The following is a 23,917-nucleotide window of genomic DNA, read 5'->3' as shown; positions in this document are numbered from 1 at the left end:
CAGAATCTTCAAGCAGTCCCTCCGCTGAGCATGGAGCCCAACGCAGGACCTGACCCCATAACCCATGAGATCATGACCTGAGCCAAAACCAAGAGTCAGGTGCCTGACTGAGCAAGCAACCCAGGTATCCCTGAACTTGCTTTTATTCTCTATTTTTTAAATTAAATGCTTGATTTAGAGTTGATTTAGAATTAGATTAATTCTATTAATCTAATTAAATTCTTGATTTGAATTCTTTACATGTTCAAATTATTTAACATATATTATTAGTTTCAGGGGTAGAATTTAGTGTTCATCATTACCTATCATACCCAGTGCTTAATGCCAATCACCTAATTATCCCTTTTCCCCACCCACCTACCCTCCAGCCACCCTCTATTTATTTCCTAGAGTTAAGAGTCTCTAATGATTGGCCTTGCTCTCTATTTTTTTTTTTTTGCTCTCTATTTTCATCTTATTTTTCCTCACCTTTCCCTATGTACTCTGTTTTTTTTTTCTTTAAGATTCATTTATTTACTCAGGAGAGACAGAAAGAGGCAGAGACACAGGCAGAGGGAGAAGCAGGCTCCCTGCAGGGAGCCTGATGCGGGATTGGGTCCCAGGATACCTGAATCATTCCCTGAGCCAAACGCAGACTGGGTGATGGGCACTGAGGGGAACACTTGACTGGGTGATGAACACTGGGTATTATGCTATATGTTGGCAAATCGAACTCCAATAAAAAAATATACGAAAAAAAGGCAGGCCCTCAACCGCTGAGCCACTCAGGCATCTCTGTTTTGTTTCTTAAATTCCACATATGAGTGAAATCATACGGTATTTGTCTTTCTTTGACTTATTTCGCTTAGCAGAATACCCTCTAGTTCCATCCACATCGTTGCAAATGTCAGGATTTCATTCTTTTTGATGGCTAAGTGATATTCTTTTTTAAAAGATTTATTTATTTATTCATGAGAGAGACAGGCAGAGGGAGAGGCAGGCTCCTTGAGGGAAGCCAGATGTGGGACTTGATCCCAGGACTCTGGGACCACGCCTTGAGCCAAAGTCAGATGCTCAACCACTAAGCCATCCAGGAGTCCCCAAATTGCATTTCCACCAACAGTGGAAGAGGGTTCCCCTTTTTCCACATCCTCGCCAACATCTGTTGTTTTCTGACTTGTTAATTTTAGCCATTGTGACCCATGTGAGGTGGTATCTTGTGGCTTTGGTTTGTATTTCCCTCATCAAATGATGTGGATCATTTTTTCACATGTCTGTGGCCATTTGGATGTCTTTTTTGGAGAAATGTCCATGTCTTCTGCCCATGCTTGACTAGATTTTTTGGGTGTTTTGGAGGTGTTTGAGTTTGATAAGTTCTTTGTAGGTTTTGGATACTAGCCCTTTATCTGGTAACACATTTGCAAATATCTTCCTATTCCATAAGTTGTCTTTTAGTTTTGTTGGCTGTTTCCTTTGCTGTACAAAAGCTTTTTATCTTGATGTAGTCCCAATAGTTCATTTTGCTTTTGTTTCTCTTGCCTTTGGAGACTTGTCTAGCAAGAAGTCACTGTGCTGAGGTCAAGGGGGTTGCTGCCTGTGTTCTCCTCTAGAATGTTTTTTTAAAGATTTTATTTATTTATTTGATGCAGAGAGGGAGCACAAAGGGCAGCCAGAGCAGGAGCAACAGGCTCCCTGCGGGGAGCCCAATGCTTGGGGGCCCAATCCCAGGATCCTGGGATCATGACCCAAGCCAAAGGCAGACTGAGCCACCCAGATGCCCCTCTTATAGGATTCTGATGGATTCCTGTCTCACATTTAGGTCTTTTTTTAAGATTTTATTTTTTTATTCATGAGAGAAACACAGAGAGAGGCAGAGACATAGGCAGAGGGATAAGTAGGCTTTTCGCAGGGAGCCAGATGCAGGACTCATCCTAGGACCCTGGGATCACTCCCTGACCCAAAGGCAGAGGCTCAACCACAGAGCCACCCAGGTGGCCCCCACATTTAGGTCTTTAATCCATTTTGAGTCTATTTGTGTGTATGGTATAAGAAGGTGGTCCAGTTTTCCCAATATCACTTGAAGAAAATGTCTTTTTTGTTTTATATATTTTATTTTATTTATTTTTTTTTTAATTTTATTTATTTATGATAGGCACACAGTGAGAGAGAGAGAGAGGCAGAGACACAGGCAGAGAGAGAAGCAGGCTCCATGCACCGGGAGCCTGACGTGGGATTCGATCCCGGATCTCCAGGATCGCGCCCTGGGCCAAAGGCAGGCGCTAAACCGCTGCGCCACCCAGGGATCCCTATATATTTTATTTTTAAAATTTATTCATTTGAGAGAGAGAGTGCACGCTAGAGCATGAGCAAGTCAGAAGGTCAGAAGGAGAGGGAGAAGCAGACTCCCCATTGAGTAGGGAACAGGGAACGCTATGTGGGGCTCAATGCCAGGACTCCAGGATCACAACCTGAGCCAAAGATGGATGCTTAGCTAAGCCACCCAGGTGCCCCAAGACTCTTTTTTTTAAATTGAATATTCTTTCCTGCTTTGTCAGAGATTAGTTGACCCTAGAGTTGAGTTGAGGGTCCATTTCTGGATTCTCTATTCTGTTCCATTGACCTAGGTGTCTGTTTGTCTGGTTTTTTTTTTATTTTTATTTTAATTTTAATTTTTTAATTTTTTATTTTATTTATTTTTTATTTATTTATTTTTTTATGTGTCTGTTTTTGTGCTAGTACCACACTGTCTTGATGATCACAGCTTTGTAATCTAGCTTGAAGTCTGGAATTGTGATGCCTCTAGCTTTGGTTTTCTTTTTCTTTTTCTTTAAGATTATTTATTTATTTATTTATTTATTTATAGAGACAGAGAGAGAGAGAGAGAGAGAGAGGGAGAGGGAGAGAGAGAGGGAGGCAGAGACATAGGCAGAGGGAGAAGCAGGCTCCATGCTGGGAGCCCGACCTGGGACTCCATCCCAGGTCTCTAGGATCACATCCCCAGCTGCAGGCAGCGCTAAACCGCTGTGCCACGGGGGCTGCCCTGGTTTTCTTTTTCAACATTCCTTTGCCTGTTCAGGGTCTTTTCTGTTTCTATACAAATTTTAGGATTGTTTTTTCCAACTCTGAAAAGTGCTGATGGTATTATTGCATTGCATGTGCAGATTGCTTTAGGTAGCATAGACATTTTAACAATATTTATTCTTTCAATCCATAAGCATGGAGTGTTTTTCCATTGCTTTGTGTCTTCCTCAATTTCTTTCATGAGTGGTCTATAGTTTTCTGAGTACAAATCTTTTGCCTCTTTGGTTAGGTTTATTCCTAGGTATCTTGTGGTTTTGGTGCAATTGTAAGTGGGATCGATTACTTGATTTCTCTTTCTTCTGTCTCTTTGTTAGTATATAGAAATGCAACTGACTTCTGTGCATTGACCATTGATTTTATACCTTGCAAATTTGCTGGATTCCTGTATTGGTTCTTGCAATTTTTTTGTAGATTTTTTTGGGTTTTCTTCATAAAGTATCATGTTGTCTGTGAAGAGTGAGATTTTGACTTCTTTGCTGATTTGGATGCCTTTTATTTCTTTTTGTTGTCTGATTGCTGAGGGTAAGACTTCCAGTACTTTGTTGAATAACAGTGGACATCCCTGTCGTTGAAGCTTTTCATTATCTTCCCTGTTCCTTTTTAAAAATATTTTATTATTTATTTATTTATTTGAGAGAGGAGAGAGAGCCAGAGAACATGAGCAGAGGATAGGGGGCAGAGGGAGAAACAGACTCCCCACTGAGCAAGGAGCCCAGTGCAGGGCCCAATCCCTTGACCCAAGGATCATGACCCAAGCTAAAGGCAGACACTCAACACACTGAGTCACCCAGGCGCCCCAACCTCCCTATTTCATCTTTATTTCACTATGTAAAGCCACCATCAACCCATTGTTGCCTTCATAATAAAGTCCATATTTTAATCAGACATTAAAGTTTTTCCAGATCTCACTTTGATGTAAATTTTCAACCTCATTTACACTGTTCCCTAAAATGAACTACTATTTTAGCCAGACTGACTTAGCCATTGCCCAGATGTTTATCTGATTCACCTCCCTGCCATCCTTTAAGACCTGGTGCAAGGCTTACCTGCTCTGGGAAGCTTTTCCTGAGCATTAGTCAGGACCTAAGCATATTGTGTTATTTATTACCATCTTTTCCTGCATCTGCACTTGATCTTCTTTATTAGATTTTTTAAAGGTTTTATTTATTTATTCATGAGAGACACACAGAGAGAGAAAGGCAGAGACACAGGCAGAGGGAGAAGCAGGCTCCATGCAGGGAGCCCGATGTGGGACTTGACCCCGGAAGTCCGGGATCATGCCCTGAGCCAAAGGCAGACGCTCAACTGCTGAACCACCCAGGTGTCCCCTTCTCAATTCGATTGTAACCTTTGTAACCCTTTCACTATGTTGTGTGGCACGGTGTCTTGCACATCATTAGCACTTTCTAAGTGTTAGTTGACGACTGATTGGTTTTTGAGTGGGAGGCTAGGATATAGAGAGGGACTAGCCATAGAAGTGTATCCAGGGAGTCAAACACATCTCTGGAGGACAAGAGTCTATTTCCCTCATCTTTTTATTTTGGGAACCTAAGCCAGTACTTGACATGCAGTACCATTCAGCAGGCCTGCTTTTACCAAGGGTTGACTCTGTGACAGGCACTGTGCTACATGCTGAGCTTCCATAAGGGTTTTTTCTTTAAAGATTTTACTTATTTCTTCATGAGAGACACAGAGAGAGAAGCAGAGACATAGGTAGAGGGAGAAGTAGGCTCCCACGGAACTCGATCCCAGGACCCTAGAATCACGACCTGAGCCAAAAGCAGACGCTCAACCACTGAGCTACTCAGTTGTCCCTCCATAAGGGTTTGTAATTGAATGAAGGGGTTTGTGAGTTGTGCTTCTGTTTCTCAACTTCTGTTTGTTCACCTTTCATGCAGGTGAATTTCAGTGTTTCTGTGGTTGGCAGGTATTATGAAAAGAGTCCTAATGCATAGCCCGAGGTGTTTCTTCTCCAGGGTGGGTCTTCTCTCCAAACCAAGATTACTCCCCTGGTGTGCCACAAAACCTCCAGGTTGGTCACAGCTCTTTAAGAGCTCAGCATGTAAGGGAAACTTCACTTACGTGATAGCCAAGAAGTGTCAAAGAGGGCAAAAAAGTTAGAAGAAATCAAACCATGTTGGACCACCTAATGGTTCCTGGCAGGAAAGGTAAGGCCCAGGCTGATATCCTTTCTCATTAGCAAGTTTGAATCCCTGGGCTTACTAAAATTCTGTATTCCTGATGTAACATGGCATTGCAAGGATTCAAGGGGGTACCTAAGGTAGGATACCAAGGGCAAATTTGAAGACATCTGAAGAATGTTGGTGGAAATGCTTTGTGATGGCAGAAAATACTCTCTTTGTCTTTAAGTGTGTTTTTTCACAGAAATGAGGTATTAAAGTAGGACCTTGTCTCTATAAAGGTCCAGGGCAGGTATGCTGAAAACCAGGAATCCAGAGACATCAGATGGCTTACAAATGAATAGTCCCCTTGCAGCCATGCAAACACAAATATACCTCATTTTATACAACGAATGTATTTTCTAAATCAAATTATATTTTAAAAGCATTAGGGAGGTGAGCTATTTAAAGGAAGCCAACAGTGAAGCCTTTTGTAATATGATTAATTACCTCCTGATAAATCTGGATTTTTTCTTATATTAAGTTTGCCCATCTGTTCTGCTTTGTTAAGTAGACAGCGCCAAAATGGGCTCTTCTCCCAGACTGTATCTCCCCAGGGGCATTAGAGTTAGGTTTCTGAATAAGTAAAATGCCAGAGAAAATGGTGGCAGGAAGTACTTATGCATAGTAGGTGCCCAGTATACACACACACACACACACACACACACACACACAAAATGAAGTGCCTGAATTTTTTTTTAAGGCTGGCCTATGTTGTGACACCACTCTGGAGACTGAGCTGTGAGGAACAGATCAAGGTTGGTACCCAGCTTAAGTTTTCTTTTTTTTTAAGATTTTATTTATTTGGGACAGAGAGAGAGAGAGCACACAAGCAATGGGGAGGAGCAGAGGGAGAGGGAGAAGCAGATTCCCTCCCTGAGACCAGAGAGCCTGATGAGGGGCTCGATTCCAGGACCCTGAGATCATGACCTGAGCTGAAGGCAGACACTTAACCCACTGAGCCACCCAGGTACTCTCCCAGCTTGAGTTTTCACTCCTTACTTCCATCAGGATGAATAGTGCCAGACATATAGGAAGCTTGACTGGACAGCTCTACCCAGATGCTGTAACTTAAAAATTAAGTGTGTGCTTAAAATCAACATGCTAAGGAATCTGAAAAGTTTTTTTTTTCAAATGTATTTATTTTTTATATTAACATATACTGTACTATTAATTTCAGAGGTAGAATTTAGTGATTCATCAGTTGCATACAACACTTAGTGCTCATTATTTCAAGTGCCATCCTTAATGCCCATCACCCAGTTACCCCGTCCCTTCACCCACCTCCCCTCCAGCAACCTTCGGTTTGTATCCTAGAGTTGAGTCTCTTGTGGTTCGCCTCCCTGTCTGTTTTCATCTTATTTTTCCTTCCCTTCTCCTATGTTCATCTGTTTTGTTTCTTAAATTCCACATGAGTGAAATCATATGATATTTGTCTTTCTCTGGCTGACTTATTTCCCTTAGCATAATACTCTCTAGTTCCATCCACATCGTTGCAAGTGGCAAGATTTCATTCTTTTTGGTGGCTGAGTAATATGAATCCAAAATTTTAACTTTGCACCTGTTATGTCTTCCAAACTCTGGAGCCATATATCAAAATGCCTGTTTCCTTTCTCCCTTGCCTTTTTGTTATTCCTATAGCTCTGTATGTATGAGTGCTTTATATAGCTGCACTTTCCAGCCTGGTAGCCACTAGCTACAAGTGACTATTTGATTTTAAATACAGTCAATTCTGCTGTAATGCTTGTTTTATTTTTTTATTTTTTATTTTTTTAAAGATTTTATTTATTTATTCATGATAGTCACAGAGAGAGAGAGAGGCAGAGACACAGGCAGAGGGAGAAGCAGGCTCCATGCACCGGGAGCCCGATGTGGGATTCGATCCCGGGTCTCCAGGATCGCGCCCTGGGCCAAAGGCAGGCGCCAAACCACTGCGCCACCCAGGGATCCCTAATGCTTGTTTTAAAAGCACACATTTATTCCAAGGAATTGATAGATCAGGGAACAATTTGAACATAATGCAAATATCACGTTGACTTAGAAGTGATTTCGTCGGCGAGAAATACCAGATGAAAGAAGCAAACTGCACCCAGCAGAACTGAGCTGCATAAGCATACATAAAATGAACACGCACACACCCCTCAAACATCTACGGGTTCCCACAGTTCACTGAGCATGTTATGAGCCACACTCATCCACATCTGCTGCTAGGTCTTTCTGTGTGACACATAACCCTTCTTTCACCACTTCATGGTAACTTACAAGTGGACAGCCACTTCCTTTTTTTTTTTTTAATTTTTATTTATTTATGATAGGCACACAGAGAGAGAGAGGAGAGAGGCAGAGACATAGGCAGAGGGAGAAGCAGGCTCCACGCACCGGGAGCCTGATGTGGGATTCGATCCCGGGTCTCCAGGATCGCGCCCTGGGCCAAAGGCAGGCGCTAAACCGCTGCGCCACCCAGGGATCCCTGGATAGCCACTTCCATAAGCAAACTTAAGGTCTTTGTCAGGGCAAAGAGTCATTCTTCCTGTAGTATGTATCTATAAATTCCTTAACCATTTAACATGTAAAACTATATTACCTGTTATGTTAGGTTCCTTTCTCTTTTATGTGCATTACTGATAAAGTTTTGGAATGTGTGCCTAACCCCTTTTTTCTCATGAGCCCTGTGATTTCTTTTTTTTTTTAATTTTAATTCCAGTATAGTTAAACAACAGTATTAAATTAGTTTCCAGCATACAGTATAGTGATTCAGCAATTCTGTGTATTAGTACTCTATTAATGTTCAATGATTTCTTTTGTGTGATTTTGCATAGCATAAAAATGCTTCTGTCCTCTTATAGCAGAGATGACTGTATAAGTTAACTAAAATTAAATGAGACTAAAAATTCAGTTCCTCGTCACATGAGCCTCATTTAAAGTGCTCATTAGCCACATGTGGCTAGTGGTTACCATAGTATATAGAACATAATACCAACATAAAACATTTCCATTATCCCAGCACTGACCTATAGCTTGAGTGTTCAAACTGAAAGATCAGATAAAATGAAGAGCTTACACAAGAGCTCACTCTTGACCTTTCTCCCAATACCTTCTTAGGTCTACTGCTGGCACATCATTATGGATTTCTTGTCTGCTAAGACCAAAACCCAGGAATCTGTGGGACAGCCTTTTCTTTTCCTCTTTGTTTTCCTTTCTTTGAGGTGATACTGCATAAGTCCTTTTCTTTTGCAGGTGAAATTTGAAGCTCAGAAGAAAATTTTATAGAGACTAGAGTCTTACTTCCAAAAGCTCAATGGAGTCAATGTGACAACATCTGTACCCAGAGCTGAGGGGCTCTGTTGTCTTTTCCATCCTATTATATCCTCTGTAAGCTCTCACTTCCCTTTCTTTATCTACTAAGTCCCCTTAATAACTAATAATATCAGCCAGTACCTACTGGGCACTTTCTGGGGACCAGGCCCTGTGCTAAGTGATTAACATGTGTCATTGTCTAGTTTACTGTTTATAGTCACCCTGAGGGGTCAGCATTATCATTTTACAGCTGAAGATGTTGGGATTCAGAGAAATTAAGTGATTTGCCCAAGGACACACATCTAGAAAGTGCCAGAGCTGAGGTTCACACTCAGGTCTAATTTGATGTAAAGCTCACTTTCTCAACCACTACAGTGTTAACCTCTAGAAAGATTTCAGACTTTGGAAACCTAATGAGGCCTCAGAGAGGTAGAACTTAATTTATGGCAGAGTTGGCAAACTATGGCCCTTAGGCCGTAACTGTCTTCCAGCCCTGCTTTATTTTGTAAAGTTTTATTTGAACACAGCTGAGCTCACTTGTTTATGGACTGTCCGTGGCTGCTTTTACACTACATGGCAGAATTAAGTAGTTGTGACAAGGACCATATGACTTGCAAAACTTACAATAACTTGTTATCTGGCCCTTTCCTAGTAAAGTTTGCTAACCCCTGCTTCATGGCAAGATTGAAACTCCTTTTCACTATGGAGTGTCTGTGAAGTGTCTTGACCTCAGCTATGGACTCTCACATAGGCAATAACCTTCAAGCAAGCACATTTACTTGTCCTCATCTAGAGGACCTTCTTACATTCCTTTTATTGATGTTCTCTTTGGTTTCATTTGTCCTGTTGTGCTTCTCCTGCCCTGCCTTCTGCAACCTGTCATCAATGGCTACCAAAATAAGTCCACCTTCTCTGTGAACTGAGGTCCAGATGGCAATACAAAGACCATGGGGGTACTACTTGGGAACTTGGAGAATTCAGTTGAAGGCCATGACTAGTAGAAATAACAAACCAAGGGCTGAGAGGAGAGGGAAGGTGCAGGAACGGTGTTAGTGGGGGTGGAGAAGAATGGAAAATACGGCTGCCTTAAAGGAGAAGGATGAAGTGTTTGATGCGGAACGTGATCACAGAGTTGATTTTGGATGCTTTTGGGCAGGTAGTCATTGTCACATATTACTAGGAATCACAACCTTCACACTTTTTTCTAAAAGCCATATGTGGGGACACCTGGGTGGCTCAGCAGTTGAGCATCTGCTTTGGCTCAGGGTGTGATCCTGGGATCCAGGATTGAGTCCTGCCTCCGGCTCCCTGTGAAGGGTCTGCTTCTCCCTCTGCCTATGTCTCTGTCTCTGTGTGTCTCTCATGAATAAATAAATACACCTTAAAAAAATAAAAGTCATATATGCTTGAACTCCAGTTGACACTTAGTAAATGTTAATGTTGTTGCCACTGTCCACTTACCATTGTCATTATCATTTTATGCACCTTTCCATACTGGGAACAGTCTCCTCTTTATTAGAGAATTGCCTTTTTTTATTGTTGTTTTAGATTTTATTTATTCATTTGAGAGAGAGAAAGAGAGAGCGATAGCATGTGTGGGGAGGAGGGGCAGAGGGAGAGGGAAAAGCAGACTCCCCAGTGAGCAAGGAGCCTGATGCAGGGCTCGATCCCAGGACCGTGAGATTATGACCTGAGCTGAAGGCAGATGTTTAACCCACTGAGTCACCCAGGCAACCCGAGAGTCATTCCTTCCTTCCTTCCTTCCTTCCTTCCTTCCTTCCTTCCTTCCTTCCTTCCTTCCTTCCTTCCTTCCTTCCTCCTTCCCTCCCCCCCTTCCCTTCCCTTCCCTTCCCTTCCCTTCCCTTCCCTTCCCTTCCCTTCCCTTCCCTTCCCTTCCCTTCCCTTCCCTTCCCTTCCCTTCCCTTTCTTTTCTTTTCTTTTTCTTTCTTTCTTTCTTTCTTTCTTTCTTTCTTTCTTTCTTTCTTTCTTTCTTTCTTTCTTCTTTCTTTTCTTTTCTTTTCTTTTCTTTTCTTTTCTTTTCTTTTCTTTTGTTTTCTTCCTTCCTTTCTTTTTTTAAAGAAGATTTTATTTATTTGTTTATGAGAGACACATAGAGAGACAGAGACATAGGGAGAGGGAGAAGGAGGCTCCTTGTGGGGAGCCTGATGTGGGACTCGATCCCAGGACCCTGGGATCACGACCTGAGCCAAAGGCAGACCCTCAACCACCAAGCTACCCAGGTGCCCCACCTTTTATATTTCATATCTCCAGATCTCTGAAAACTAGAGCTTTCTGTGATAAATATGTCTTAAAGTAATTGGTAGAGGAGGTGAGTGGTGGTCAGGGAAATCACAATGGTATGTTTCTGAGACTTAATCCCAGTACCCATTCCCAGATTCCATTCCTGAAGTTTCCATTTGCTGCTTTTCAATAAATCCACTTGAAACACCATCATTTTATATTAGTCACACTGTTTAATACCCATATGCCTTAAACTACAGTTCATTAGGGCAGGCACTTGGCTCTTCCTCGCCTGCCTGTGTGCTGAATTAAATGAGTCTATGACGTCAGTGTTCTATTATTCAGTAACAAAAACAAAACCAGTTACATTTTATTTCCCTCTTAAAATATGAACAGAAAGCAGACCTTGTCATATTGTGCATTTGTGGCATGAGAGAAAATATTGCAGACTTGTTCTATTAGGAATAAGTTTTGTAATGGCTAGGCCAGGAAACAGGTTTTTGAGAAGTGGCCTTGAGCTTGAATTAGGTATTCCTTTGTATCTGCATATGCCTCTGAAAGGAGGGAGTTTGAATTGCCAGACATTATTTTCTAAATAATCTTTCATCAAGAAAACCATAGAAATCAAATCCTTTCTCTTTTCTTTAGACAGAAACATCGTTTGTGTACCCTCTAACCATCTGAAGAACATCCCTGAAAAACACAATCAAGTGGCCTAGGTAATGAAGAACAAAGGCTGGTTGAAGATGACCCTAGGCATTGCAGTCTAACCATAGTGTCTTTGACATTTTTTTGTTTTGTTTTGTTTTTTTTTGTTTTCCTGACGTTTTAATAATAGAGCAGCTTCTAGTGCTACAGGGGAGGAGGAGCTCTGTTCTGAAAGCATACCTTGTAACATGGAGAGAACATTGCCAATGTTTTATTTTAGGGAGGGTGGAAGGCAGGAGAGAGAACCTCATCCATTATCACTCATGTCAGACATCCAAGGAATTTAATAAGAAGGAAGTATTAGGAAAAAGAGGTACTGATGAGGGCAGCGTAACAAATGGCCAAGTGTCTGAAATATTTGGAAGGCTAGTGTTTTCTGCAGAACAGAACTGAGGGATATCATGAGAGATGTAAGTGGTATGGCATCTACATCATGAGGTTGGCCTCTAAGACATTTCTATTTCCTTCTTTTTCGTGCACCTACTATTTATTGAGTGCCTACTATGCGTTGGGCACTGTGCTAGGTGCTGGGGATCCAATGATGACACAAACAGGCATGGTACCTGCCCTTGTGGAACTTAAAAAAACAAGTCAAAAGCCTTGCTCATGAGGACTGAACAGGACTCCCAGCTGACACTCTTGTTCCCTGTTGGTCCTTACCAGCACCCACCCTCCTAAGGATTTAAGTTCCTGACACTTGGGCCATGCCTTCTAATAGAATACATCTTGACCTCCAAGATTTCCCTGCTAGGATGCATCTTCCTTTGTAGAATTGTTCTCCAGAAATCTTCCTTCATCAGCTTCTTCTCCCATTCTCTCAAGTGGTTTTTCTAAACTTTTACCTCTCAATTCCTTACCCCATCACTTCTACCCTTTCCCTAATTGTACCTAATTCTTCCCCGGAAAATTAAGGCCATCACATGAGAACTCCTTTAGCTTCTTCTCTTAACGTCTGCCATTTTCACTGAAATCTTATCCCTTCTTTCCTCCTATCTCAGTGAAAGAGGTGATTGGTCCTTCCCCTGTTTAAGGCTATCCTTCCTCCTTGAAACACCATCTTGGACTCCTCTCCTCCCTTCTTTAAATTCTTGCTCCTTCATTGCATACCCTCTTTCTTCTGTTTCTGTACCTCCTTGTCTATGACTTCTATTGGCTCTTTTTTTTAGTTCATAAACATATTAAATGTCTCCCATCTTTTAAAAAAATGTCATGGTTCTTCTGTCCTTAACATTTCATAGAAATTGATCTTGTCACAGTCATCAGTGACCACTACTGTGCCAAATCCAATGGAAACTTTCCCTAACTTCCTCAACTTTTCTCTGCCTTTGACACCACTTCTTTTTCTTTTTTTTTTTTTTACCACTTATTTTTCTTATTTCCTTCCTTGAAACGCTATCTTTGATTTCCATGATTCCTTTCTCTGATGGTTTTCCTCCTATCTTGCTGGCCACTTCTTAATCTTTCCCATGGGATCTTTTTCTTTCCTCCTTTGCTACTATAAGTATTGGTATCTCCCAGGACTCTGTCCTTGGCCTTCTTCTTTCAAATATATTTTCTTCTTTTCAAATATATTCATGGGAAATTGTACCCAAGTATAGTTGATGACTGGAATGACCACCTGCAAATTGATAACTCCTAAATTTATATTTGTATTCTGGCTCCCTCTTGAGCTTTAGGAGTTGCATTTCTAAAAGGCTACAAAACTTACTTAGCTGGCCTGCAGAGCTCTTCAAATCAGCATTGCTGATCAAGGTTTCTCAGCTTCTGCACTATTGACATTTTGAGTTGGATCATTTTTTGTGTTGTTGTGTGGAGCTGTTAGGTGCATTATAGGACTTTAGCAGTATCTTGTGGGCCTCTGCCTACAAGATACCATTAGTTGTTACAACCAAAATTGTCTCCAGATGTCTCATGGGGGGCACCGTTACCTCCAGATGAGAAACACTGCCTTAAACTATCATCTTCTCTTTCAGAATATGCTTCTTTTTTCTCACCTTAGTAAATGGTAGCACCATGTGCTACAAACATGTCATCCTACACTCCTGTGTCTTAATCCCCACCTTCCCCCTCAGCCACATCTGATCAGTCTCCAAGTCCTGTCAATTTTCCTTTCTAAAAATACCTTGAGTCCACCCTCTTCTATTTCTACCATTATACCACCACCACCACCACTCTATTCTAAGCTACCATCTTCTCTTGCCTAAACTTATATAGCAGCCTCCAAACTGGTCTCACTAGTTCCAGCCCCTACCTTGGCTTACTCTATACACTGCAGCCTGAGGCGTCCTTAAGATGCAAATAAAATCATACTGCAATCTTGCTTAAAATTCTTCCATAGTTATCCAATAGCTTTTAGAGTAAAGCTTAAATTTGTTACCTTTGCACTGGTGGATCTTCATAAGAAGTTCCTTGGCCTCTTCTGCCACATCCTCATGTGGTTTCCTCTTTCCATTCACATGGAACTAAAGTTATCCTGATCAGTCTCCCTTTTGCCTGAGACTGTCCTTTCTCCACAGTGCCCTCAGTCTTCTCTGGGCTTCTGCTTATTTTCAAAGATTCATTTCAAGCAGTAGATCCTATAGAAAACCATATCTTACTTCTCAGTCTGATCAGGGATTTCTCCTTTCTGTACTCTTATATCCCCCATTGCTTATTGTTACTCCCCTTGTTATACCATATTGTATTGTGCATCAATGCTTCCCGAACTAGACTGTGGAGTTAGCAGCTGTGTATTATTTAATTTTGTAGCCCAGCACTTGGCATGGATTCATACACATAGTGAGTGCTCACCAAATGTTTGAATGAATACCTCTTTTTTTAAAGATTTTATTTCTTTATTCATGGGAGACACACAGAGAGAGAGAGAGAGAGGCAGAGACATAGGCAAAGGGAGAAGCAGGCTCCTTATAGGGAACCTGATGCAGGACTCGATCCCTGGACCCCAGGATTACGCCCTGAGCCAAAGGCAGACACTCAACCGCTGAACCACCCAGGTGTCCCAGAATGAACACCTCTTTGCAATATTTACTCAACTTTCTAGCCCTTCCAGCTTCCATTGGGCAAATTGTTTGCCCTACACATCTATTCAGAGGAATTCCTTTTCCCTGCAAAATCTGTATTGGGACCTATGGTCCAAGCCAGTAGGTACTCAAATACAGGCTAGATGCCCACTGGAATAAAAATAATACCATATGGACAGCCCTTGGTTGTTCTCACTTTTTATTTTTATTTATTTGTATTTTTATTTTTTTAAAGATTTATTTATTTATTCAGAGAGAGAGATATATAGAGAGAGGCAAAGATACAGGCAGAGGGAGAAGCAGGCTCCATGCAGGGAGCCTGATGTGGGACTCGATCCCCCGTCTCCAGGATCACACCCCAGGCTGCAGGTGGCGCTAAACTGCTGCGCCACTGGGGCTGCCCTTTATTTTTATTTTACCTTCATCTCTCTTACCCTGTTCCTGGTAGTGACATTCTACTCCATTAAGATGATGAGAGAACCCAGTGTGCCCCGATTTGAGATTTAAATGTTGGCTCTTGAGTCAAAATAAGAATTTTATGGGAGTTGACAGAGCACCAAGACCTATGAACCAGTCTATAAATAAAATACTGTCAAAGAAATACAAGGACATAGTTTTAAAAGTCAGCTAGTACTAATAGGTTAGTAAGGAAAAATGGCACTCCTCTGCCCTACCCTTCCTTACTCTTTTTTTTTCCTTGCTCTTTTTTTTTTTTTAAAAAGATTTTATTTATTTATTCATTAGAGAGAGAGAGAGAGAGAGGCAAAGACACAGGTGGAGGGAGAAGCAGGCTTCCCGCAGGGAGCCCAATGTGGGACTTGATCCCAGGACCCCGGGATCACGCCCTGAGTCGAAGGCAGACACTCCCTGAGCCACCCAGGCACCCCACCCTTCCTTGCTCTTGAGTCTTACTCCCCAGAAACCACAGCAATTATTTTAGCTATTTCTTCTGGTTTTCTGTATTTCTAAATAGTACATGGTTCTGATGGATTTTACTTTATCAAAATGACATATTATTTGTTGGCTTCCAGTTACAGCATCTAAGAATTTCTCTCCCTTACTTTGTCTCTCTTCCCAAACTACTCTTCTTTTTCTATTTTTATAGCACAGTTCTTGGTTAATATTTAGTGGTTATGTTGCTGTGACCACGTAGATATCCACTCCTGAGTCAAGAACATGTACTAAGATTTTATTTGCCCTTATTGTACAAATTTTTGTTTCATTTTATATTGTGAAGAATTGCAAACATAAAGGTGTACTTGAGAATGGTATAATGAATCCCATATACCATTCTCCAGCTTCAAAATTGGACAGTATGTGTCCAATCTTATTTTACCTATACTCTCACCCATCCCACATTCCACCAACCCATTTGGATTAGTTTGAGGCAAATTCCAGACATTATATCACATAAAATGTGAACTCAGCGTGAGTTCTAAAAGAAAGAACTTAATTTTTTAAAACATAACTTCATATCTTCATTAAATCCAGAAATAAACATTTATCCCATAATATCATCAAATATCCAGTAAATGTTCAGGTTTGACACTGGTGTATCACATAAGTGATTTGAGTTTTTTTAAAAAAATTTTTAAAGGATTTTATTTATTTATTCATGAGACACACACACACACACACACACACACACACACACACACACACACACACAGAGGCAGAGACACAGTCAGAGGGAGAAGCAGGCTCCATGCAGGGAGTCTGACGTGGGACTCGATCCCAAGGTCTCCAGGATCAGGCCCTGGGTCGAAGGTGGCGCTAAACCACTGAGCCACCGGGGCTGCCCCAAGTGATTTGAGTTTTATAGTTGGTTTGTTCAAATCAGTATTCAGACAAGGTCTGAATTTGATAACCTGTCTTTTCATTCTCTTCTAATTTATGAGTACCCTTCCTTCTTAATTTTTTTGTTCTTGCCGTTTATTTTTTTAAGAAACTGATTGGTTTTCTGTGGAAACTCTTCTTCTGGATTTTGCTGATTATATTCTCATGATGGCATTTAATGTTATTCCTCTGTCCCCTGTATTCCCTATAAACTGGTAGATCTAGATGATTAGATTCAGATTTAACTTGAGGTGAGAATATTTTTAATGTGTATGTGTCTGATGGCCTCTCTTTCAGTGATGTTAAGATTGAACAGTAGATTCAGTGTCATCAGCCTGATCCACTTATTAAAAAATTTCCTGTTGGGTTTCTTTTTTTCTTTTTTTTCCTGTTGGGTTTTCACCTAATGGTTTTCACAGTCATTGGTGATCATTGCCTAGTCTATCATGTGTTCATTTATTAGTTGGAATTCTTCTAAAAATCTTCCTCCCTCCCTCCTTTATTCTTTCTTTCTTTTTTCTTTTCTCTTCTTTTCTTTCTTTATGAGAGACACACAGAGAGAGGGAGAGACATAGGCAGAGGGAGAAGCAGGCTCCCTGCAGGGAGCCCGATGTGGGACTCGATCCTGGAACTCTGGGATCACGCCCTGAGCGAAAGGCAGGCGACTAACTGCTGAGCCACTCAGGCATCCTTAAAAATAACTTCTTATCAGCTATTTGGTTACCCTGATGTACTGATACAATCAAGACAGGGTAAATACTTGGTTCACCTTCTTCAAAAGATGATCAGTTAACTTTGTTTCAGTATCATGAAATCATGGATTTTTAACATACTTGATATGTTTTAGTCCACCGAATTTACTATTATTTTGGTACTCAAATTGTTTTGTTTGTAGCCAGTTGGAACTGCTTTAAGTTGTTTCAGCCCTAGGATGGCCCTACTAGTTCTGTAATGATAAAATATTTCTAGCACATCTACATCTTTTCTGCCTGATACTGTGAATCATCCATTTTTTCAAAGAATACTTGTCTCTTTTAGTGGGAAATGGTATTTGGAGGCATAGTATGGGTGCTAGGGTGGTTACTTATACTGGGCTGGTAATATTTGAAGGCCTTTCTAGTGTACAGAGCCAGGGAATATTTTTTTAAAGAGAAAATATCAGTTCATAGTGATATATTTAGATCAAATTTGGAATGACAGAACTTTTACTGTAATCCATTGGTTTTTATATTTTTATCTTTTGTCTTACAATGAAAATTATAGTCTGGACATTAACGTAATTATTTATTATATCCTACTGTGTGTGTATGTGTGTATATGTGTGTGTGTGTGTGTGTAGTATATATATGTGTATATATATCTTTTATTCTATTTATATATTTATATTCTATTTATATCTTATTTATTCTAATTATTAACATAATTATTTATTCTATATATATTACTCTCTATATATAATTTCAGAACATGAATACTAATGTTATTACCAATAAATGATAACTGAAAAAAGAGCTGAAGATTTATATCTAGTTTGTCACATTACTGTGCGTCTTGACATACTACCTCTCTTTGTAGCTAAGCCACTAACTTGGGGTGCTTGGGTGGCTCAATTGGTTAAACATCTGACTGTTGATTTTGGCTCAGGTCATGATCTCAGGGCCCTGGGATCAAGCCGTGGTCCTTGGATCAAGCCCCGTGTTGGGCTCTGTGCTCAGTGCAGAGTCTACTTCAAATTCTCTCCCTCTCCCTCTCCCCTGCTCCTGTCCCCTCCTCCTGCTCACACACTCTCTTTCTGTCTCTAAATAAATAACATCTTTTCAAAAAAGACACTACCTTGATACACAGGTTCTTTTTTTTTTTTTACTTTTTTCATTTTGCTTGCTTTCAAATGTTAGGAATTGAGGTTTTTTTTATTTTTATGAAATTTTCTTTTACAATTTTGTAAAATATTTACATGGTTCCAAAATCAAATCTACAAAATAAAGGTACCTTTAGAGAGGTCTAGCTATCATCTTTGGCCTTTCTATCCAGTTCCCTCCCTCCTTTCAAAAGTAACAAGTTTTGCTTTTGCTTATTAAAAAAAACTTTTCTTAGCTAAAAGGTAGCTTAATATGGACACTATTCTGCACCTGCTTTTAAAAAAGAATTTTTAAAAATATTTTTAAAAAATATTTATTTATTATTTATGATAGACATAGAGAGGCAGAGACACAGGAGGAGGGAGAAGCAGGCTCCATGCCAGGAGCCTGACGCGGGACTCGATCCCGGGACTCCAGGATCGTGCCCTGGGCCAAAGGCAGGCGCTAAACCACTGAGCCACCCAGGGATCCTCTAAAAATATTTTTTAAAGGATTTTTAAAGATCTTATTTATTTATTTCACAGAGAGAGGGAGTAAGCACAAGCAGGGGCAGCAACAGAGGGATCCTCAGAAAGGAGCAGGGAGCAGGGAACAGGGAGCCTGACCTGATCTGTGGGGCTTGATCCTAGGACCTTGGGATGGGATCATGAACTGAGACAAAGGCAGAAGGCAGGTATTTAACTGATTGAACCATCTAGGTGCCCCTGACAAGATTAATTGATTGATTGGTAATAATTAGTGGTCTGGATTTTTTATTTATTCATGAGAGACACAGAGAGAGAGGCAGAGACATAGGCAGAGGGAGAAGCAGGCTCCCCACAAAGAGCCTGATGTGGCACTTGATTCCGGATTCTGGGATCAGACACTCAACTGCTGAGCCACCCAGGCATCCCTTGAAGATTTTATTTTTAAGTACTCTCTATACCCAGTGTGGGGCTTGAACTCAAGCCTGAGGTCAAGAATCACGCACTGTATTGACTGAGCCAGTCAGGCACCCCTGTGCCTTTTTTTTTTTCACATAATATTGCACTTCATTTTTTTTTAATAGCTGCATAGTCCTATTCGGTGTGATGGATTTTTATAACTTTTTATTGGCATGAGTAATTACCTCATTTTTCCATTGGTTTAGGTTTCTATGAACCTATAACTCATTTTTTCCCAAGAACTCTTAGGAGCTCTGTTAAACATTCATCTGCATTCACTATATGCTCAACAACTCAAGTTCGGTTTTTTCCTGAAGACTCTTTTCTTGGAATCTTCCATCCTCAGCTCCCAAGGCCTTCTGCATGGCTATTAACCTGGGACTCCTTTTGCTGCTCTGCTGTCTTCTTTTTCTGGTTTACAACCCCAGTTGGGGATGCCTGGGTGGCTCACGCCTTCAACTCAGGGCGTGGTCCTGGGTTCCTGGGATCAGTCCCATATTGGGCTCCCAGTAGGGAGCCTGCTCCTCCCTCTGCCTATGTCTCTGCCTCTCTATCTCTGTGTCTCTCATAAATAAATAAAATAAATCTTAAAAAAAACCCATTTGACTGGAGTACCACCTCCATTAGCTTCTTTTTATTTTATTTTATTTATTTATTCATGAGAGACAGAGAGAGAGAGACACAGAGACACAGGCAGAGGGAGAAGCAGGCTCCATGCAAGGAGCCCGACGTGGGACCCGATCCCAGGACTCCAGGATCTTGATCTTGGACTTCCCAGCCTCCAGAACTATTAGATGTAAATTTCTGTTGTTTAGGGGTACCTGGGTGGCTCAGTCAGTTAGGCATCTACTTTCAGCTCAGGTCATGATCCCAGGGTCCTGGAATTGGGCACCACATTGGGCTCCCTATTCAGTGGGGAGTCTGCTTCTCCCTCTATTCTCTGCCCTTCCCCCCAACTTGTGTGCACTCTTTCTCCCAATGAATAGGCTAAAATTAAAAAAAAATTCTGTCGTTTACAAGCTACACAGTTTACCGTATTTTTGTTATAGGAGCCCAACCAGATTAAGACAATTGCCATGGGAAAAGTACAGCAGGATCAGGAGGATAAATTCTAGCGTTGGGAGAAGCATAGGTTGTGATTTTGTGTTGTTATTCTAGAACTTAAAAATATAAGTTTATTTACAGAAGTAGAGAGTTAATGTATGTGCTGCGGAAGTGAGCACTCAGAAGTAGGGAGCTAAATCATGATTCTACAAGTAACACATTTTGTTAGTGTTTGTCTTTTGAGATTATAAAAATATGGAATGCTTCGTGAATTTGTGTGTTCTTCCAGCAAAGGGGCCATGCTAATCTTGGTATCATTACAATTTTAGTATATGTGCTCCTGAAGCGAGCATGGGTTGTAGTTTTATTTTTATTTTATTTTATTTTATTTTATTTTATTTATTTTATTTTTTTAAAGATTTTATTTATTTATTCATAGAGACACAGCTAGAGAGAGAGAGGCAGAGACACAGGCAGAGGTAGAAGCAGGCACCTTGCAGAGAGCCTGATGTGGGACTCGATCCCCCATCTCCAGGATCACACCCTGGGCTGCAGGCGGCGCTAAACCGCTGCGCCACTGGGGCTGCCCAGGTTGTAGTTTTAAATGGGGTCAAGGTAGGCTTCATGAAGAAGACAGTATTTGAATGAAGCAGTGGCTCTCAACTGGGGAGCAGTTTTGCCCTGCAGGGGACATTTGGCAATATCTGGAAACATTTTTCGTTGTCATTACTAGGGGATGATTGGGTAGTGCTACTGGTGTCTAGTGGGTAGAGGCCAGGGATGCTGTTAAACATCCTGCGGTGCATGGGATAGCTCCCCATAACAAAGAATTAGTCCAAAATGTCAGTGGTGCTGAGGATGAGAAACCTTGCATTTAAAACTTATTGGCAGTGAGGGTATCGGCTCTGAAGAGGTCAGAGGGAGGAGCCTTCTAGGAAAAGAGAAAAGTCATGACAAAAGAGAAAACCCCTCCCAAGATGGGAGCATGACAGGCTGAAAGTAGGCTTAGAAGTATAGGAGGACATCAGGTAAGATGGGTGAGGGCAAGATTATGTAGTGCCTTGGAGGTCATTGTAGGCACTTTGTTTTATTCTGAGCCATTGGAGGTTTTGATGGGGAGCTGGAGGACGTGTCATGATATGATTTAGGTTTCACAGAGTCACTCTGGCTGTTGTGCTGTATATGGATTATTAGAGGAAAGGATAGAAGCAAGGAGAGACCAGTTAGGAGGCTGTAGAAGTAATCCAAATGAGAGATGACAGAGCAGTAATAGTAGCAGTGGAGATGGTTCTATGTTGAATTGCATAACAAGGAGGTCATTGGTGACTTTAACATGAACCATTTTGGTGGAGTGGTGGGGACCTGATTCTAGTGGGTGAATAGAGGAGAGGAGTGGGAGTCAATGAATATATATAGTTCTTTTGAGTTCTTCTGCAAAAAGGAACAGCAAAATATAACTGGCTGGTAGGGACAGTGGGGTCAGGAAGTTCCCTTTCTTTGTTAAAGGGGGGAGAATAAGAGCAGTCTTATATGTTGATAGGAGTGTTCCAGTATAGAGACAGGAAAATGATGGTGCAGGAGAAAGAAAGGAGAATTGGTGGAGTAATGAGCTAAATAAGCTTGTGCCTTTTTTATTCCTTAATTTCATTTCAGTAGGATTTTTTGAGAGAAAGAGAGAACGCATGTATGCAGGGAGAGGGAGGGGCTGTGGGAGAGGGGGAATCTTTTTTTTTCATTTGTTTTTTTTGAAGCTCGATTCGTCAACATATAGTATGATACCCAGGGCTCATCCCATCAAGTACCCCCCTCAGTGCCTGTCCCCCAGTTACCCCAGCCCCCTGCCCACCTCCCCTTCCGCAATTCTTTGTTCATTTCTCAGAGTTAGGAGTCTCTCATGGTTTGTCTTTCTAATTTTTCCCACTTAGTTCCTGTCCTATCCCTTATAATCCCTTTCACTGTTTCTTATATTCCACATATGGATGAAACCATATGATGATTTTCCTTCTCCAATTGACTTATGTCATTCAGCATAATACCCTCCAGTTCCATCAACCTCAATGCAAATGGTGGGTATTTGTTCTTTCTGACAACTGAGTAATATTCCATTGTGTATATAGACCACGTCTTCTTTCTCCATTCATCTGTCGAAGGACATTGTGGCTCCTTCCAAAATGTGACCATTGTGGACATTGCTGCTATGAACACTGGGGTGCAGGTGTCCCGGAGTTTCACTGCATCTGTATTTTGGGGGCAAATCTCCAGTAGTGCAATCTCTGGGTCATAAGGTAGCTCTATTTTTAACTTTTTGAGGAACCTCCACACTGTTTTCCAGAGTGGCTGTATCAGTTTGCATTCCCACCAACAGTGCAAGGGGTTCCCCCTTCTGCACATCATCTCCAACATTTGTTCTTTCCTATCTTGTTAATTTTCACCATTCTCACTAGTGTGAGGTGGTATATCTCATTGTGGTTTTGATTTGTATTTCCCTGATGGCAAGTGATGCGGAGCATTTTCTCATATGCTTGTTGGCCATTTCTTCGTTGGTGAAATTTCTGTTCATGTCTTTTGTCCATTTCATGATTGCATTGTTTGTTTCTTGGCTGTTGAGTTTAAATTTTTCTTTAAATTTATTTATGATAGTCACAGAGAGAGAGAGAGAGAGAGAGAGAGAGAGGCAGAGACACAGGCAGAAGGAGAAGCAGGCTCCATGCACCGGGAGCCCGACGTGGGATTCGATCCCAGGTCTCCAGGATCGCGCCCTGGGCCAAAGGCAGGCGCCAAACCGCTGCGCCACCCAGGGATCCCGGCTGTTGAGTTTAATAAGTTCTTTATAGATATTGGTTACTAGACCTTTATCTGATATGTCATTTGCAAATATCTTCTCCCATTCCATAGGCTGTCTTTTAGTTTTGCTGTTTCTTTTGCTGTGCAGAAGCTTTTTATCTTGATTAAGTCCCAATAGTTCATTTTTCCTTTTGTTTCTCTTGCCTTCATAGATGTATCTTGCAAGAAGTTGATGTGGCCAAGTTCAAAAAGGTTGTTGCCTGTGTTCTCCTCTAGAATTTTGATGGATTATTGTCTCACATTTAGAGCTTTCAACTATTTTATCTTTGTGTATGGTGTAAGAGAATGGTCTAGTTTCATTTTTTCTGCATGTACCTGTCCAATTTTCAAGATGGAGAATCTTAAGCAGGCTCCACGCCCAACACTGAGCTCATGACCTGAGCCAAAATCAGAAGTCAGACACTTAACCAACTGGGCCACCCAGACACTCCCATTTTATTTTTATTTATTTATTTATTTATTTATTTTTATTTTTTTAAATTTTTTTATTTATTTATGATAGAGAGAGAGAGAGAGGCAGAGACACAGGCAGAGGGAGAAGCAGGCTCCATGCACCGCAGACACTCCCATTTTAGTAGGATTTTTATGAGGAAGGTTCTGTTATTTTAACCAGAAGGCCCATTTCACTCTTACTACTTAGGCATTGCCATGTAGGAATAGGAGTTTCAGTTTCTATTTTATAAATGAAGAAATCAGGGTCTTAGTTCATACAGTAGAGGAGCAGGAGCTGTATTTCATATTTATTTACCATTATCTTTCAGATCAGACTCAGTTTTTCAATTTCCTATCCTTCCAGGATGCCAGTGACTGTTGAACCTTGCTTCCAGAAAACATGGTTTTCCAACCAGCCAATATTTATTTTTATTTATTTATTTATTTTATAAATTTATTTTTTATTGGTGTTC

General features: G+C 41.0%; 1 protein-coding gene and 1 non-coding gene across 2 annotated transcripts in view; one reads left to right on the top strand and one right to left on the bottom strand.

The window, feature by feature from the left end:
- The first annotated feature begins 2,341 nt into the window (after positions 1-2,341).
- TRMT2B (tRNA methyltransferase 2 homolog B) overlaps positions 2,342-23,917 on the top strand; it is a 45,302-nt gene continuing 23,726 nt past the window's right edge. The window contains 7 exon segments of the mRNA XM_038588815.1: positions 2,342-2,357; positions 4,970-5,228; positions 5,944-5,998; positions 8,478-8,611; positions 9,412-9,487; positions 9,489-9,517; positions 11,431-11,497. Of these exon segments, the coding sequence (XP_038444743.1) occupies positions 2,342-2,357; positions 4,970-5,228; positions 5,944-5,998; positions 8,478-8,611; positions 9,412-9,487; positions 9,489-9,517; positions 11,431-11,497 (636 nt within the window).
- Positions 20,418-20,521, bottom strand: LOC119868626. The gene has a single exon (XR_005386612.1). It is a non-coding gene; the product is annotated as a U6 spliceosomal RNA (small nuclear RNA).

This window comes from Canis lupus, chromosome X, assembly GCF_011100685.1.
Source record: "Canis lupus familiaris isolate Mischka breed German Shepherd chromosome X, alternate assembly UU_Cfam_GSD_1.0, whole genome shotgun sequence".
Lineage (NCBI taxonomy): Eukaryota > Metazoa > Chordata > Mammalia > Carnivora > Canidae > Canis > Canis lupus.
This window is presented reverse-complemented; position numbering and strand designations above follow the sequence as displayed.